Genomic DNA, 17,120 nt, shown 5'->3' on the forward strand with positions numbered 1-17,120 from the left:
TTGTTATTAACAAAATACCCTTGAGTTCCCAATGTCAAAGGACACAAAGGGCGGTGACCACCCAAAGAAAGGCATGACCTCACCCCTGGACCTCAGGCCAGCTCCTCTGCCGCGCGGCAAATCCCATGGGTTTGGGCCAGCCCTCTCTCACCTTGATCTCCACCTGGTGCCTCTCCTCAGCCTCCTCCATCTCCCGGTCTTTGTTCCGCAGCTCGGCCTTCTTCTCCTCCAGCTGCCTCCGCGTGATCTCCCAGAAAGTGTGGATCTTGTCGCGTTCTAGCTGGAAGTAGTTGCGCTCCTCTCGCTCGCGGTCCAGTTCCTCCCGGATGCGGCCGATGTGCTCCTCAACCTGGCAGGCAGAGCGGGGTGAGGCAGCCAGAGGGCCCACCCACAGTCAAGGTAGAGTGGGCAGAGAAAGGCCAGGAAGACAGTGGGGGGTGCCACTCTCATCTCAAAGTAAACCAGAGCGAAAAGTGAGAACCTAACAGAGTGCCGGGAAGGCTCGGGGACAGGAGACATCCAGCAGACAGTAGAAATCTCTTGTATTTGGCCAAGAGTCATAATATGATTATATCCTTTTATTCATCCCTGGGAATTTACACTATAGAAATTTCTCGAAAGAACACAGGAGTGTTCCACTTTAAGGTATTAGCAACACCGTTATTACAACAGCAAACAACTAAAATGGACATGCTCCAAGTTGCTTCTAAATAGAATGATTGAGAAACACAGTATATCAGCCAGAAGGTCATATGGGCCTACAATACAAAGATATGAAAATGATGCATATATTTTCATACAAATGATGTAAAATGTAAAAACCTTTCATCTTTACAGATACACATCAAGCAAAAAATAGCAGACAAAACCAGTAGATCTGAAACAGTAAAGAGGGTTTGATCCAGAGCCAAATGCAAATCTGCAAATAGGTAAAAGAAAAAGAAAAAAAAGGACAGATTTCCAGTTTCTTGGGACTCTCACTTGCAAGAATTAGTTATTTTCTGAGCATAACCTCAGGCCCAGGATGTAAAGTTTCCCTCTTTTGATAACCATGTTCCCCACAAGGAAACCACATGTCTTACTTCATGTGGGCCAAGACAACAATTCAGCAAGGAAGGGCAGCCAGGAGACTGGGAGGACCGGGGCTGGGGTGGGGCTTGGCTCCCGGGGAGAAAGTCCTGACCCTGAGTGCCTGCTGCCTTCGTGTCACTCAAATGAATCATCTAAACCAGGCTCCTCCTGACTCTGGCTCACCCTGGATGTTCCCTCACTCGATATTTAGATTTCTTATAAATATCTGGATTTCTCACTTGTCTTCAAAAATCAGAAAACAGCTCTGGAGCCCAACGCCCACAGGGTAACCATGCAGCGACCTGGCCACTGCTGCTGCTGCTGCTAAGTCGCTTCAGTCGTGTCCGACTCTGTGCGACCCCATAGACGGCAGCCCACCAGGCTCCGCCGTCCCTGGGATTCTCCAGGCAAGAATACTAGAGTGGGTTGCCATTTCCTTCTCCGGTGCATGAAAGGGAAAAGTGAAAGTGAAGTCGCTCAGTCGTGTCCGACTCTTAGCGACCCCATGGACTGTAGCCTACCAGGCTTCTCCGTTCATGGAATTTTCCAGGCAAGAGTACTGGAGTGGGGTGCCATTGCCTTCTCCGGACCTGGCCACAGTTGCCCTGAATCTCTCATCTCACTCCTGCCTGGACCCTGGGAGCTTCCAAGCTCTGCAGACTGACCCTGCCGTGTCACAGGACAGGAAGTAAATGCATAGGCAGGAAACACCCCGAAGTTGGGTCGACAAGGCGGGTAAGCCAACCTTCATGAGGCAGCCCCAGTGACCCCCTCAAAGCACAACCTGACCTCACCACCCTCTGCAGACACTGCCAATGGCTTCCATGTGTGAGAAACAGAGCCTATTCACCACTTTCAAGGGCCTCCGTCCAGCTCTCCATCTTCAGGTCTTATGCCTCGTTCAGTCTCCTTTGATTTCTTTTACCTTAAAACCATCAAAAGTACCTAAGGGTTATGAACACTTCCAGACCACACTTGCTCTCATGGGTTGCACAGGTTACAGGTTTCTGAAGCCTTTCAACTGAAACTGTAATTAATCAAATCGTGTTCCCTAGCACTTAATGTCATTGAAATGAACAAGCGGCCTAAAATAACTCACAATGTTTAATGGTAAATCAAATAAATGAGAATGCTGTAAGTGTATGTACTATGATAACATCTCTGTAAACAGCAGAGGCCTAAAAAGGGTAAGAATGAAAGAAAAGTCAAAACAGCTTTTATATCAGAAAACATTTCCTTCCAAATTCCTACTAGCCTAGAGAAAAGTTTACCCATGTGTACGTGCTGCGTTGTTTCACATGTCCTGGTGTGGACAGACAGCAGGAGACAGACTGAGGGGAGGTAGACAAGGAGCTGGGGTGCTGCGGTCTAAAAGAAGTTCCTAGGGCCAGCGCGGAGCAGCAAACCCATCCCACCCGACCCAGCAAGGGGTCATGGCCCGGCCAGCCCGCTCACCTGCTCCTTGCTCATGTCCTCCGGAGCCAGCCCGTCAACAATCGGAGTGCCTTTGCCTTTGCCTTTCTTCCCTTTCTTTTTGGGCGCCTTGGATTGAAGAACACATGGTTGGGTTAGGGTTACTTCTGGCTGGTTCATTCCCTCTCAGAGCCATTCGGGAGAGGAATTTCTGCCTGGAACCTCCATCTGACTGCCCACTGTCTCAGGCTTCCACCCGGGCCACCTCACTCTGCCCTAAGGTTTCCCATCCTTAACCACAGGCACATTCTGTTGACACCTTTGGAACAGCAAGGAGAAATCTCTTCTCAGAAGAGAACATTGTTTTCCCTCAGAAAGGAAGAGGAAGAACTTGTTCCTTGTATACAGCAGAGACCTCCTTGGTGTGGAGCAAAATCTACTCAGCCTCAAAAAGGAGTATCCCCAGCAGCATGGTGTCATATGTCACCACACTGACTATAGTGCTTGGCAAGTGCCAGAGAGAAACCTGCAATATATCGTTCCATGGGTGCAAGGTGGATGCCTCAGAGATCTGGGGTGGAGAGCGCTGGTACAGACTGGCACTCACACACTGTGGGCTCTGTCAGTGGGGTGATGCCTGCTTTTAACCACTTCTCCAAGGTGCCAGAGGGGATCTTCCGTCCCACTCCCTCTCCGGGGGCCACTCAACACAAAGAAAACTAACGCCTTATCCTCTGCCCTCACTTCTCCCAGGTTTTTGTGGCTCGTGCTTTTGTCTGTATGTATGCACGCATCTACACGTCTCTGTAACATTTTTATCACCAAAAAAGTTTATGAGGAAATGTTAGAAAGCACAAAGTAACAAGAGGAAAAAAAAGGAAAATCACGCATGTTTCCCACAGGTTAGTGAAAGTAGATGTATTTTGGTGGTCTTTTTCCAGCTGACTTGCAAAAGACAGAGCCGCTGAAATCTTCACTCCTAAAACACTGCCCTCTTTCTAACCCTCTACTCCAAGAAGTCCAACCCATCAGAAGAGCCGGGGGGCTTGTCACCACTCAGCATCTGGGAGTAAGGCAGTGATTGGAGCCTCTAGAACCCTTGGGGCCCCCACACACAGAGGGGTCCCCGCACTGATGGCCACCCTGCCACACCTGCCTGGAAACTGGGTGACTTACAGCCCTTACAGCACGGAGGGGAGTGCGCAGCTGAGAGCCGTACCACAGAGGGGGCGGGGATGGAGAACCCCAGAGGCAGCAAGCTCCGGTCTGCGGTCTGCTCTGCTCAGTTCCCGCCTGACTCCTCGCAGGTTTGCCCAGGAAACTGCAGTTCCTCTACTATGGGGCTCTGCCCTGGGGGCTCTACGTGCGCTGGAACCGCTGTCAGGACCCTCTGGCCACCCTGGTGTACCCCAGGCTCTCGATCCCAGAGACTGGAGGACCTCTGTTTCCCAAGAATCTGATCAATGAGCCTTCCATTCCAGGTAGGGAAGCCACTCCACCCAGGTTTTCCGGTCCGGACACGTGTACACCGGGCCCTAGGTCTGGGGGCGGGAGAGACGGTGCTCTCTGACCACCCACCCCGGTGTGCACAGGATCCTGCGGAGACCAGGTCTCTCAGATCCACGGGGGAGCCGCGTCCGGCGCCCGCAGCACCCGGGCCCTGCCCGCGAGGACCACCCCAGAGCACCAAGCACGCAGCTCCAGGACCTCAAAGCTCCAAATCTCCCGTCCCGGGGACTCCTGGCGCGCAAGGCCCGCCGACCCCTGAGCCCCAGGCCCCAGGCGCGGACCCTACGAGACCGCCTCACCATGGTTGCGGCTTCCCGCCTGCCTGGACGGACAAACCAAAGCGCCCGGCCTTCCCAGGATGCGCCGTCTCCAGGCAACGACTGCAAGGTCCCGCGCGAAGTCTCGAGAACCATCGCGAGAGCCTGCCTGCAGGGCTGGTGCCTCGCAACGGCGGGAGTCCTTAGCAACTAACCAGGGGGAGGCTATAGATTTGGGCCGAAGCTGGGCATTGTCCACAAGCTACCTCTCCAAGACGCCTGGGAACGCATTCCTTTCGGGACAGGTCTTGTTTACTACGGGTCTTCCCCACTAAAACTTAAGCTCCACGGAGGTTGGAGAAACGGTTTCCGTCCACTTGTTACGTACTCTACGTGAGTACAGGACCTATAGTGCATGAACTCCAAGAGTGAGCGAAGGGAGGCGGCCTCACCGCGACTTTACCCAAATTAGATTCAAATTCTCGCGGAACCTCTGCCCTTGGGCCTCACCTCACCCTGCCCTCCTTTGGCGATTCCTCCCACCTGAGGCTGGAAGACAGCTGGATTTCCACAAAGCCTCAGAGGAAGCAAAAGTAGGCGAGAAAAATATGTTCCAGCGGGGTCCGCAGTTTTGAAATCAGCAAGTCTCCCCTTAACAAAAACTAACTGCTCTTCCTAAAAAGACTTTGTCCTCATGGTGAGGAAAAACTAGAAACCTTTGCTTCAGGTTTCCAGACGCGCTCTGCAGGAAAAACGTCTTCAGGGGTTTTCTTCCCTCTAACCTCTTGCTCTGAAAACTGCTAACTGCTTTACAAGTTGCAGAGAGAATTTCTGATCACTCCTACCATCCAACTACCTATACCCAAGACAACAACATTTGTTGTCTTGTTTTCTACATTCTCAAATTTATCATCTTACTAAATAGTGGTTTTGCAGCAGGTCAAGGTTTTCTGTCAGTTTTGGGATGGAGAGGAATCTTCTCTCCCTGGAGAGCTGCCTTGCGCACAGAGTGTGAATAATGGAGAAAGGCTCAGGTCGGGGAAGAAGAGAGCCACAGCAACCAGCCTGGGGGTTTCCTATTTGCCCACCCAAGCCTTGATTGTTCCTGGAGAGGAATGGCCCTTTGGAAGGACTATATAAACCCGACCTGCACAGAGCGTGACATTTATATCAGCCCCATGGCCTCTGGGAGGTCTGATGGTGTCACTGTGCCTGGGCTGACAACAGCCTGAGCCTCTGTGTCAGACACATCTGGTCTGATACGGGTCTTCTCCCCTAAGGTAGGCTCCTCCCACAGGGGTTCTGGCAAGTAAGACAGTGCAGCCCAGTAGCACAGAGTGCTAATGATTATTATTTAACACTTACTTTGCAGACTCTGTATGCTAGGTGCCTCATGCTGACTGGCTTTTTGCTTTAGAATTCTGGCTGGGAGTCCTGAATTAAACGAATGCATTAACAATAATTCCTTTCAACAAAAAGGGCAAGAATAGGAGGGTTAGCTCAGGATAACGACACGGGGTATTCAGTTGTCACAAATGAACAGCACAGCACGGTTTATCAGTGTGCACTGCAGAGATGAAGAGTTCAGGGAGGCCTTGCTGCCAGCTCTCTGGGCTCCCCACAAGGCCCATGGCGACCTGTGCTTTTCATACTGAATTTGAGTTCAGATTTATAGAAAAGAGCCTTTCTTCACATGGGTGGCTTGAGATACTTTTGATTGGCATCAAGCTGAGCATCTCAGAAACCCAGATAAATGACATCTGAGATTCCTACAAAATAACAGACCAGATGTTAATACAAACCCAATGACCTATGGCGAATATCTGGCTCTTCCTAACACCCACCTACATGGTCATCCAGGTAAATTGCCTCAGATCACAACAGCAACTCGATGGAGACCTGAATGTTAGCACAACAGAGTCCTCAAGAAGACTAAACATTTTCAGAGATCAACAGTGAAGTATTTACAAAAGAAATGACATAATATATGTAACATTTGCTTCAAAACAACCCAGAAGTGGAAGAAGGCATTGAAAGCAGAGAAGAAACACAATCAGCCATGAGTTGGTAATCACTGAATCTGGATGATGGGTACAAGTGAGTTAATTATGCTAATCTCTAGTATTGTTTTTTTCTTTTTATTTAGTCTAATTTTTTTTAATTAAAGTATAGTTGACTTCTAAGAAAATGTTTTGAATGAAAAGTTTGACCCTGGCCTCTGGAGTCAGATCAGCTGGGCAAGACTCCCTGTGTATCCACTTACTCATCTGTCAAATGGGGATAATTATTAAACACCAAGACTGTTACTATGGCTGTGTGACAGGTTGGCCCTGAAATGAAATGGCTTAATATAGTGACAACATCTGTTTTGCCCATGAATCTGCAACTTGGCTGGGACCCTGTGGGGACAGCTCACTTTGGTTCCATGTATAACCCCCACCCCCACCCCGGGGAGGGTGGCTCAAAGGAAGGGTCTGGCTCCTGGCTGAGACCTTATATCTGGCTTATTGGCTACTGTGGGCCAGACAACACTCAAGTGGCCCCTCAAATGGCCTGGGCTTTCTCACACAGGGTGGCCAAATTCCAGGGGAGCCTGGGGAGAGAGACCTGAATCCTACTTAAGACCCAGCGTTGGAATCACATGGCAGCAGCTGGACACAGTCCACTGGTCAGAGCAGCACAAGCCTTGCCCAGGTGCGAGCAGGAGCACAGACAGGGTATGGCTGGATGGGACCAGAAGGTTCTGGAAGACATGGGGAATCAGAGATACTGCTCTGACCATTGTGAGACAATACAAACTTCCACCCCAGTAGCCAGTGTCCACTTACTGTCCTGACCTCTCAAGGCTTATGTCCCCACCACCCACCCTGTAGCTCAGCTTTGTCCCAGAGGGGCTGACCTGCCTCTTGGAGTGCAAACTGCAGCGGCTTGTCCTAGTGGGTCATGACATCATTTTAGCAGTTTTTCTTTGTTTTGTAAGCTAAAGAAAAATAGAAACTATTAGCCTGCCTCACTGACTGACAGTTGCAAAAGCTATGGGCTCGGGGTGACTGGAGTGGACTGAGGCCTCGGATGGCTGAAAATGCCTTGGGAGGGTACCTTTCCTGCAAACACTAAGTTCACACCTTCCTCTGCGAATTTCTCCACTCCCAGCTGGGAACAAGTCTGTCTCCCTGATGCTCTTCTTTGGTTGGTTTGTCTTTGTGTAGACTAGGGGCTTGCACTTGGCTCCTCTGGCTGCCAGTGGCTGGCTGTGCACCTTGGTCGCACTCCTTCGCCCTCACCGCCCCCGCCCCCCACCTCCCCGGCACTGTGTCCAGCTTCACCAGGAAAATCAGGGCCTCGTCTTCTAAGGATTCCCCAGGAGAATGAATGCGATACTGTGCATCAGGGACTTGGCAGAGGGCTGCATTCCAGGGCCTTCTGCAGGGGACCAGCGACTGGAAGTGGGACTCCGCTGAACTGTTTGGAGCTCTCAGCACGCCCAGACGCTGCCTGCCTGCCTTCCGGGACGCCCCCTCTCTACCCGCCTCCCTCTCCTTACCTCCCTTCCCCTCTTCCCTCCCCATTTCCCCCCCCCCCCGCACCCCAACCCCCGCACCGCGTCTTTCCATAGCATTTGCCACGGTCTGCAATTCTCGGCTTACGAGCCCTAGGATGTTGTGCCTGTCCCTCCATGCCCCGCGGAGCGCCGGCACGTCGTTGGAGTCCCTCAGATGCGTGAGGATGAACCCGCACGGTGGCGCGGCTGCTGAGTGAGGGCGCGTGCAGGGACCAGGCCAGGGACGGGGGCTGCGGGCAGGTCCGGATGGGAAGCCGGACAGGAAGGGTGACGACGGCGGGGAAGGGTCTGCAGGGGCCGACAGGGGGCGCCCGCAGGGCGGGGCGGGGCCGCACCTGTGCTGCGGGGGCAGAGGAGGAGACGGCGGGGGGGTAGGGGGGCGGGACCCGGCCCCGGAGCAGCTGCGCGCCCCGCCCCGCGGGCTCCTCCCCGCCGCCGCGGTCCCCCGGCTGCTGCCCCGATGCGCTGCGCAGGGAGCCGGGGCCGAGTCGCCGCCGCAGCTGCAGGGGCGCCGGGGCCGGGTGACGCCGCCGCCGCCGCGCGCGCGGCTCCCAGGCCCTACCGGCCGCATGGAGCCCCCAGAGGGTGCCAGCCCGGGAGGTGAGTGTGGCCCCCCTGAGCCCGAGATCTGCGCCTCCCAGCAGTCCTTCCCCCGGCCCTCTCACCGACCACACCCCAGGGCTGCCAAGACCCGCCGGCAGCTCCGAGTTCCCCTATGCCGGGCCGGAGCGGGGAAGCCTAAGCCAGCCGTGCTGGGGAAGCCAGGCCGGGGAACCTCCGGGAGCGGCCCCCGCGCTGGGCTAGAGGCGCACGGACCGCGTCCCCGCCCCCTCGTCCTCCGCGCTCCCGGCCCGGGCAGCGGTGCCTGGCGCGCTCCTGAGTGGGCGGCGCACAATTTGGTCCTGCGCCCCCTCCCAGCCGAGCCGGGGATCCTGGAGATGGGGGCGTGCCGGGACCAGAGTCGGGGTCCAAGTCAGAGAGGCGTAGGGGGGGAGGCTACGCTCCTAGCCGCGCATCTGCTTTGTTCGGCCCTGCCGAACCTCTCTGGGGGTTGGGCGGGGAGGCGGCAGCCGGGATGCTGCGGGGCACCAGGCTGAGATATGGGCTCTGAGCGAGGGAGGCGGATGATGTCCGGGGCTCGGCCTGCGGGGCTCCCACGCCTGCAGGGATTGCTTGCCCGGGCGCGGCCAGGAGCGCACACACCTGGGATGCCAGGGGTGCACGGAGTGACCCCTCCTCAGGGCCTCTGTCAGCTGTCCAGACGGTGGAGATGTACTCGGGGTCTCTCCTCTGGGAGTCTGGCCCTATCCTGACCCTGGCCTGGTGGTAAGAGGTCAACTCTAGGAACGTCCCCTTTCAGGAAGGGTTTTCCTGTGCAGTCGGCCTAAGAAATTGGATGCAAACTGCCAGGCTCCTCCACCCACCCGGCCAGACCCCAGACACACCTGGGCTTTCTTGGAGGTCCCTTCCCAAGGAGCCACTCTCTGAGCACACAGGGATCCGCTGGGGGCCACGTAGCCCACGAGGGCCACCTCTGGAGACCCAAATGCTAGCCGTGGAGGTGTCCTGAAGCACTCAGTCCACTCACTGCTGCCTGGTCTGAGCTGGGCAGGTGCGTTCCAGACGCCTTCTGGGGGCCCTTGTCACCCTCCTCTTGAGGACCAAGAACACGCTGGGGGGCGGGGGACAGTGGGTGTGGTTTTCTTTGTTTTGTATTCCTGTGGGCTGCACCGGGACCCCAGGGCTTCCGGTGCGGCCTTATGAGGATTCGATGGGGAAGGTTTGGAGAGCAACGGCTTAGGGATGCGGGCAACCAGACCCCTCTGAGCTCCGTGACCACTCCTCTCAGTGGAGACAGACCCCCTTCCCTGCAGAGCAAGAGAGCAGACAGCAGGCGTGAGGGAGGGGAGTTTTCTGGAGCCCCACAGACATGTATTCACCAGGTGCCTACTCTGTGCAGGCACACAGTGGGTCTGGGGCCAAAGCCGGCAGACAGAATTCACAGGCTTCTTACCCCACAGCCACATCCTACCCCACAGGGGTCACGTGTGGGTGGCTGTGACTGTCCTTCTCTGAGTTTGCCGACTTCTGGGAACTTATACTGGAGAGAGGGGCACATACAGAAGTAGAACAGTAAGCTGAAGCCCCCCACGTGCCCCCGGCCAGCTGCTCACCCGCTTCCACCAGCCTTCCTTCAGTACTAATGTGGCAAATCTAGATGTATTATTTCTTCCTTAAGTATCTCTGAAATTACTTCTATAAGGTTTTATAATTAAAACCTAAACAAATCAATAATTTAGTATCAAATGCACAGACAAGGAAGGGAGAGGTGGGGATACACTCTGGAAAGTGCCATTGGGAGACCAAGCATCTAGCCCACCCATCTCCGAGTCTTGTCCATCTGAGAGAGGGGCCAGGGCCCACTAGGCATCCTCAACATAGGGGATGGTCTCCCTCGCTGCAGCCATGTTGGCTTTATGCTATTCATTCATTCACTTCATTAATTCACTCATTAGTGGTGGGTGTGTGCAGAGCCCCTCCTCCAGGCTTGGGGCAGTCCTGGGCACACAGCAGGGAACTTGAGATCTGGGCCAAGTTCTTGGCACGAATGTGCTGGAAAATAGGTCAGCAGCGTTGCACAGGGTAACCCTACCATATCTGTTCACAGCAGACCCTGGGCAGGGCAGGACTGTGGCCCCCCAGCTCCTGTCTCCCCATGCAGGTACTGCCTCAGTGCTTCCACAGGTCAGGGCAGGAACCTCAGTGCTTCTGCAGGTCCCCCTGCAGGAACCATAAGCTGCACTTCTTTAATGGGGCCTGCGCTGGGCTGCTGGTCCGTGCTGAGCTTCCTGGGGAACTAGGAACACCCCTCACCTTTGCCCTGGCCTGGGCAACCCTGGGGTTACAGCTGGGCCACAGGCAAGCACCCATGCCCCTGCGTCTACTTGTGTAATCAGCCACTGCTCTACTTCACATCCCAGGAAGAGCAGGGGGTCTCACCCATGGAGAATCTGTCCCTTTTTCCTACAGCGATCTATCAAGGGGGTATCAGACAGACTCAGGTAGCACAGCCACTTAGGAACTCTGGGTGGGGTCTTGGGCTCATTCGTTCAACCAGCATTTACGGTGCACCTGCTGTGCAAGAGGACCAAGCCAAGGTCCTGTTTCCTTCACTTCTGGCTGAAAGATCAGCGTCCTTGAGGCCAAAGTTGTGTCTTCTGCTGCTCCCTCCCCCTTCCCAAAGCTCTGACACAGGCCAGGACACCAGGATTTACAAAGTAAAGAGCAGACCACTGCCAAAGGGAGGAGGAATAAAAAAGTCGACAGAAGGTGACTTAAAAATTCACGGTTAGCATTTTCCATTGGCCCTGCAACACCATCGGCTAAATGGTTGGCTGTTTCAAATACACTGAAATTTGATAACATGCGCTTCTTACAATCAATACAACAGGCCACTGTGCCTGTGGGGGCTGGTGGGACCCCTGGTCCCAGGGTCTATAAGGAGGCACATCTGCTTGCCTTGCCCCCATCTCAGAAGCTGTAGTTGTCCTCGTTTCCACCTGGACCAAGTTCCATTCCATAAACATGCAGGTAGGTGCTTTCCTATGCAGCTCACTCAGAGCAGCCAGGCTCCCTGCAGGCCTTCTCCTGCCCTCCACTCTACCTTTGATCCTAAGTCCCCTTCTGCCTGGCCAGGGCTGAGCTTTCCTGTGGGCACAAGGTCAGGGTCTCCCCTCCCTCCATGGGGTGGCAGGTGGTGGACAAGACTTCCTGCTCCAGAGCCCCTGTGTTAATGTGCCTGCGACGAGCCAAGCCCCTCCGTGTTACAGGACAAAACTCGCGGTCCCTCCCTCGTAGCTGATTGTGACATGAGCTGAAAACCACGTTGCTGGGGTTTTGTCTAGCACAGAAAACCATGAGCCACTGTCACTCTTCTTCTTCTTAACCCAGGGTCACCCGCCCCATGGGGAGGCTCCACAGAAATGGCAGCACCTGGCCGGAGCCCCCAGCCAGCCAGAGGCCACCCTGCTCACCCACCAGGATGGGCCACGTGTGCGGAAGAGGAGCAGGACACTCCAGGCATGCATGTGCCCTTGGGGAGGGGGACCTGGCCGCTGTGCCATCTCCCCTTAAGAAACAGAACCGTGTCCTACAAAGGACCCAAGGGTTTCCTGGCCCTCAAGCTGCAGCAGGAACTCTTGAGGTTCAGGAAAGGTGCCCCCGTCAGGCTGGGCGGGCCGGGCCGCCAGTGAGTGTAACCCTGCCATCCGAGGATGCTCAGACGCCACGTGCTAGATGTGGCAGTGAGGTGGAAACCAGATCCTGAGCCCCATCCGGCAGGGCTGGCCCCGGGCCCCAGTGACAACCCAGCACAGGGCAGAGCCGGGCAGGCCCTGCCAGTCAGCAGGCCCACCTGCCTTCAGCCACACTTCCCAGGGAGGGGTGCCCCCTGAGGCTGGGGCAGCCCAGCCAGCTCTGCAGCTGCAAATCCATGTCCCACTTCCCACTCAGCCAGGACCCTCTGGACCTACGCGGCCTGCCAGGCACGTCCAGGCTGCTGGCTGCACAGGCCCACCCCTCGAAGGCAGCTGTTGGTGCTGGGCTCCCCTGATCCCCCCTGGCAGCTGCTCCTGTGGCCTCATCCACACCCCACTCTGCACTCGCTTACCGAGTCGGCAAGGCCCCACTGCCGATGGAGGAGGAACTCCACACTCTGTACTGGAGGGCAGGTCACTGTGGAGGGGTCTCAGGGGAGCCGAGGGGTCCAGCTGCCTCAGGGCACGTGCCTGACAGACGACTGGGACCCCGGCTGTGGGGGGAGGGACACTAGAACACTCTGAAGCAGAGGAATGGGTGAGCTGTGGATGGACAGGGCCCTCCTTGGGGTGGAAGCCCCACCTCTGGGTGGCAGTGCCCACCAAGCAAATCCCCAAGGGGCCTCGGCTCTCACCTGACAGAGATCAGCTGTTACATGAAAACGAAATTTGCGCAGAAAAAATCCCTGGGGGAACATCCCCAGTTGTGAGCTTGGTGAGGAACGGGTCTGCCACGTGCCCCGTCTAGTAACTCTTTCACTATGAGAATGTGTTATTTTGAGTTCAAACACAACATACGACAGACACATGAGCCGGGGCCAGGCTGGATTAAAGCAAATGTATGACTGTCCACTAGACCCTCAGTTCAGTTCAGTCACTCAGTCATGTCCAACTCTTTGCAACCCCATGGACTGCAGCACACTAGGCTTCCCTGTCCATCACCAACTTCCAGAATTTGCTCAAACTCATGTCCATTGAGTCGGTGATGCCATCCAACCATCTCATCCTCTGTCATCCCCTTCTCCTCCCACCTTCAATCTTTCCCAGCATCTGGGTCTTTTCCAATGAGTCAGTTCTTCCCATCAGGGGGCCAGAGTATCAGAGCTTCAGCATCAGTCCTTCCAATGAATATTCAGGACTGATTTCCTTGAGGATTGACTGGTTTGATCTCCTTGCTGTCCAAAGGACTCTCCAGACTCTTCTTGGAATAAGGAGTTCATGATCTGAGCCACAGTCAGATCCCAGTCTAATTTTTGCTGACCATATAGAGCTTCTTCATCTTCAGCTGCAAGACGGTCTTCTTCAGTAAACCCTAGTGGGACCAAAAGTAGACAGGTGACAGTACTGGGGTCTTGGGGGCTCTGACAGAACCAGCCAAGGATCCCTGCAAGACCAGCGGTGATTTCCGTTTGCGTAATGAGGGCAGAGGGTCTGGAAACCAGAGAACGAGGAGCTGGGGAAAGTCAGCTTCCTCAGAGAAGCCCCTGGCGCCCTGTCCACCTTCCTGACCCAGAACCACCCCCATCACTACATGAGCCTTGAGGGCTAGCCCCATGGGCCAGGTTCTCAGGTCCTCCCAACCTGCGTCCGGCAGTGGGGGTGGAAGACCCCAGCCCCTCCCAGGTAATGCCCTCTCTGTTGCAGGCTTAGTTAAGGAGGTCAACGTGCCACAGGCTGCCCTCAGCGCCCCCGTCCCTGTCACAGGGACCAGTGGCCAGTCTCCCGTGGCTGAGGAGGAGTTGGGTATCCCAATACCAGCACCGGGGCTCCTGCAGGTCACAGAAAGGAGACGTAAGTACGGCCCACCCACCCATCATGCTCCATAGGGACCCACAAGCCCCCCGGGACCGGGGACAGGTCTCTGGGCCCCGCTGTGCCCCAAGGAGCAGGCGCCAGGAATGGGTTGACCCCACCTCGTTCCCACCACCTTGTTCTCCTACACTGCCCATCACCAGGCCCACTGACGTGCCCCTCTGCCCCCAGAGCCACTGAGCAGCGTCTCCTCCCTGGAGGTGCACTTCGACCTACTGGACCTCACCGAGCTGACAGACATGTCTGACCAGGAGCTGGCCGAGGTCTTTGCAGACTCGGATGATGAGAACGTGGCCAGTGACTCGCATGCAGGTGGGATTGCCACTGGGCTCTGAGGGTGTTGTGGGGAGGCCCCGGGGCCTGAGACCACCCAGCACTGCTCCCTGAAGACGTGGTCTGGAAAATGATTTCCTTTCTAATGCATGTTTGTTGACGTGGCACCATTTCACTCACTGCTTCTGCACTTTACACACCCTTCTGCTGACTTTAAGGAATTGTCTGCCCCTCCTCAATTTCGGTTTTCAAACACCAGCAAAAGGCCACAGCCACAGGCCCCCCAGTAGTAGAATTCACTATACAGATTTAATTACAAGGCAGAGCACAAAAGGATGGCATTCGCCAGACCTGGCTGCTCCTTAGCTCAGTTCTTGGGAAGCACTGGACCCCACTGATCAAAGAAATGGCATGCAAGCCACTAGGAGTGTGGAGACCCAGAGACCTTCCTCCCTCCCTACTCCCCACCCACACCGGCTCCAGGCCAGGCTCACACCCAGGGTGGGACCTTGGCTGCATGGGGACCCTTCTGGCAGCATAAGGAAAGCCAGTGCCCAGGCTGCACCCAGACCCATGTGCACACGTTGCTGGTACCACGGGGCCCCAAGGTGTGACCGGACACCGTGCTGGAGGCACAAACAGGCCAGACAGTAGATGCAGGAGTGACTGGTCAGCCACACTGACCCAGCCTGTGTTCCCACCAGGCCTACACCCGCCGCCCCGAGCCGGCTGTCTGCGCTCACCCTCCTGGACGCGCACCAGGGCGGAGCAGAACCGTGAGAAGCAGCCCTTTGGCGACCCTGAGCGGCAGCCTGCCATTGTGGACACGATTCTTACTGTGGAGAGGCCCAAGGAGGACTAGGCCGGCTGGCCCGGGACCGAGATGGGGCAGATCCGGACAGCCGTGGCCACGTGGACACTGCCCGCCCTCCCCGCTGCAGCTCTGGGCTGGGGTCTCAAGGCACTTCAGTATAAGCACAGCCCAGTGGCCTTATATCAGCTCCTTCCTGGTCCCTGGATCAGGGACAAGGCCCAGGGATGAGAGGAGACTTGTCTGCAGGAATGGTGTTGTCATCTGTCACCAGAATCCTGGGTGGGGCCAGGGTGAGTGGGGATCTGCTGGTGAGAGGGCGTGAACCGCCATGCCTAACTCCAGCCCACAGGAGTCTGCTGTTCGGCCAGGGAGTGGATAGGGGAGTGAGTCCCCAAAATCACCTCTGATTCCCCCCGGCTCCCTGCTGCTGCCCGGGAACACTGTCAGCACCAGACACCCCCAACAACTTGCTCGTCCTCCTCCCTCCCTGTCAGCCAGACCCACCTTCCTAAGCGCAGAATGCCAAGCCCGTCAAGATGGCCTCAGACGGCTGGGCAGGCAGGGCTTGCCCAGTCCCCACAGCCCACCAGGCACACGCACACACAGGCACACACATGCGTAGGTCTGTGTCCCTGGCTAGCGTCCCAGTCTGGGGTGCAGCAGTCTGAAGGGGCACCTGGGCACAGCCCCTGAATCCCAATTCAGGGATGCCAGGCTTGACTGCTCCCAATGCTGCTTATGTGCTGAGGACAAGACCAGCTTCCAGTCTGACAGCAAGTCCAGTCTGCTTTCTGTCCCCAAGGCCACCTGTCCTGACCCCTTCACTGAGACATTTCTGGGGAAGGAAAACAGGCTCCTCTGTGGAAGCCCTGGGCATACCCTGCCAGGAAAGGGTCGCCTCTGCACCAGGACTGGGGCAACACTCCTGCACACGAGGGGCAGCTGCACGGGGGTGATTTCCAGAAACAACCAAGAGTCTAACGGAAAAGGGACCCCATGAGGGCAGCCACACCCCGCTCACCCCAGGGTCTTCCCTCCAGCCCCCATCCTTCCTGCTGCAGCTTCTGTGACCTCGTTTCGAAAAAGCGCAATTAAAATGTCACCCTGTCCTCAGTCTCGCAGACCAGTGTCTTCCTTTCCAGCTGACACTGGAGCTCAGGGGTGAGGGCTGGGCAGGGGCAGGGGGCTGGCTGCTCTAGGAACCTCCAGGAGCTCTGTGCTCTGGTCCTCCCCCAGCTGAAGCCTCTGGGGGCTCCACTGTGATGCACTGGGGGCTAGCATTTGGCTCTGCCCCCACAAGCCCAGGCTGGAAGAAGCAGCCCCAAAAGGCTCCTCCTAGCCCAGGGCAGGATCTGGAGGCAGCCGGCAGGGAGGGCCAGTCTGTGAGCAGAAGAGTGAGAAGAGAGCATGCAGTTCCTCCCACGGGGTGGAGCCTCCCTGAGCAGACAGACTCAGACAGGCCTCAGCCCAGGTGCTCAGCCAGATGAAGGGAGCTGAGGAGACAGGAGGGGGTGAGGGGACAGGGCACGCACGAAGGGGCGCTATCACCAGGGGTGTGCCCTGGACCTGGGGAGGGGCAGCACCCCAGACTCGGGACAACATGGGGCTTTGCTGGGGTGAGGGGAACATCCTACCTCCATCAGAAGGTCCCAGAAGAGGCCCCTGCAGGGTCCCCAGCAGTTCAGCACAGAGGCTAAGTGGTAGAGGCTGCAATACAGGGCAAGCCCCAGAGACAAGAAAATCAACAATACATGTTCTACAAAGAGCAAAGTTGAAAGTGTTTGTCCCAAGTTGGAAATTCTATTTTTGAGGCAAACATATCAAACCATGTGGAAAATTTCATCCCCAAGGCCCTGCGTGGGGGCCGGGCTGGCAACAGGGGGGCCCATGGGGTGGTACCCCTTCACCCACTGTCAGCCCAGAATGCCTGTCCCCCCACCCCCTCAAGGCAGAAACTGCTGCTACTGTCACGCCTCTGATGACTCCGGCCCTCTGGCTGTGTGCTAGGGACCTGTGGGGCCATTTCCACTAACTCCAGCTCCCTAGGACTGGGCCCTAGATTCACTCCAGGTCCAACCAGACAACTGCCAGCC

At 56.2% G+C, this 17,120-nt stretch overlaps 2 protein-coding genes and 1 long non-coding RNA gene across 30 annotated transcripts in view; 1 reads left to right on the plus strand and 2 right to left on the minus strand.

Moving 5' to 3' along the window:
• The window catches only part of DRC4 (dynein regulatory complex subunit 4), a 123,189-nt gene extending 118,825 nt beyond the window's left edge, over window positions 1-4,364 (minus strand). For 11 of the 13 annotated variants that reach the window (XR_014059047.1, XR_014059046.1, XR_014059050.1 and 8 more), the window contains exons 1-3: window positions 4,293-4,364; window positions 2,527-2,613; window positions 152-349 (exon numbers count right to left, since the gene is read on the minus strand). Coding sequence is in view for 4 of the 13 variants with exons in the window: in XM_081508024.1 (XP_081364150.1) it covers window positions 152-349; window positions 2,527-2,613; window positions 4,293-4,295 (288 nt within the window). In the remaining 9 variants the exon portion in view is untranslated. Of the gene's footprint in view, window positions 1-151; window positions 350-2,526; window positions 2,614-3,660 lie in introns of all 13 variants that reach the window. The other 2 variants (XM_081508025.1, XM_081508027.1) reach the window with 1 other exon arrangement.
• A 98-nt stretch (window positions 4,365-4,462) lies between these two features.
• On the plus strand, window positions 4,463-16,140 carry DBNDD1 (dysbindin domain containing 1). Of its 16 annotated transcripts, XM_081508057.1 has the most exons (10): window positions 4,463-5,530; window positions 6,111-6,347; window positions 6,822-6,967; window positions 7,867-8,005; window positions 9,173-9,424; window positions 10,931-11,142; window positions 11,764-11,892; window positions 13,773-13,919; window positions 14,112-14,252; window positions 14,918-16,140. In XM_081508057.1, exons 7-10 carry the CDS (start codon window positions 11,796-11,798, stop codon window positions 15,073-15,075), a joined length of 543 nt encoding a protein of 180 aa, XP_081364183.1. In that variant the 5' UTR covers window positions 4,463-5,530; window positions 6,111-6,347; window positions 6,822-6,967; window positions 7,867-8,005; window positions 9,173-9,424; window positions 10,931-11,142; window positions 11,764-11,795; the 3' UTR covers window positions 15,076-16,140. The 16 variants fall into 16 exon arrangements, with proteins under 16 accessions (XP_081364183.1, XP_081364184.1, XP_081364187.1 ...); XM_081508058.1 differs by lacking the exon at window positions 10,931-11,142 and having other exon boundaries at window positions 6,822-6,944; window positions 7,680-8,005; window positions 9,309-9,424; XM_081508061.1 differs by lacking the exon at window positions 10,931-11,142 and having other exon boundaries at window positions 6,822-6,944; window positions 11,764-11,900; window positions 13,779-13,919.
• On the minus strand, window positions 12,941-16,734 carry LOC145513030 (uncharacterized). The gene is made up of 2 exons (XR_014059055.1): window positions 16,662-16,734; window positions 12,941-13,897 (listed from the first exon to the last, which is right to left on the minus strand). It is a non-coding gene; the product is annotated as an uncharacterized LOC145513030 (long non-coding RNA).
• Window positions 16,735-17,120: the final 386 nt, after the last annotated feature.

This window comes from Giraffa tippelskirchi, chromosome 7 (genome assembly GCF_054371585.1).
Source record: "Giraffa tippelskirchi isolate mGirTip1 chromosome 7, T2T-mGirTip1v1.2.pri, whole genome shotgun sequence".
Taxonomy (NCBI): Eukaryota; Metazoa; Chordata; class Mammalia; order Artiodactyla; family Giraffidae; genus Giraffa; species Giraffa tippelskirchi.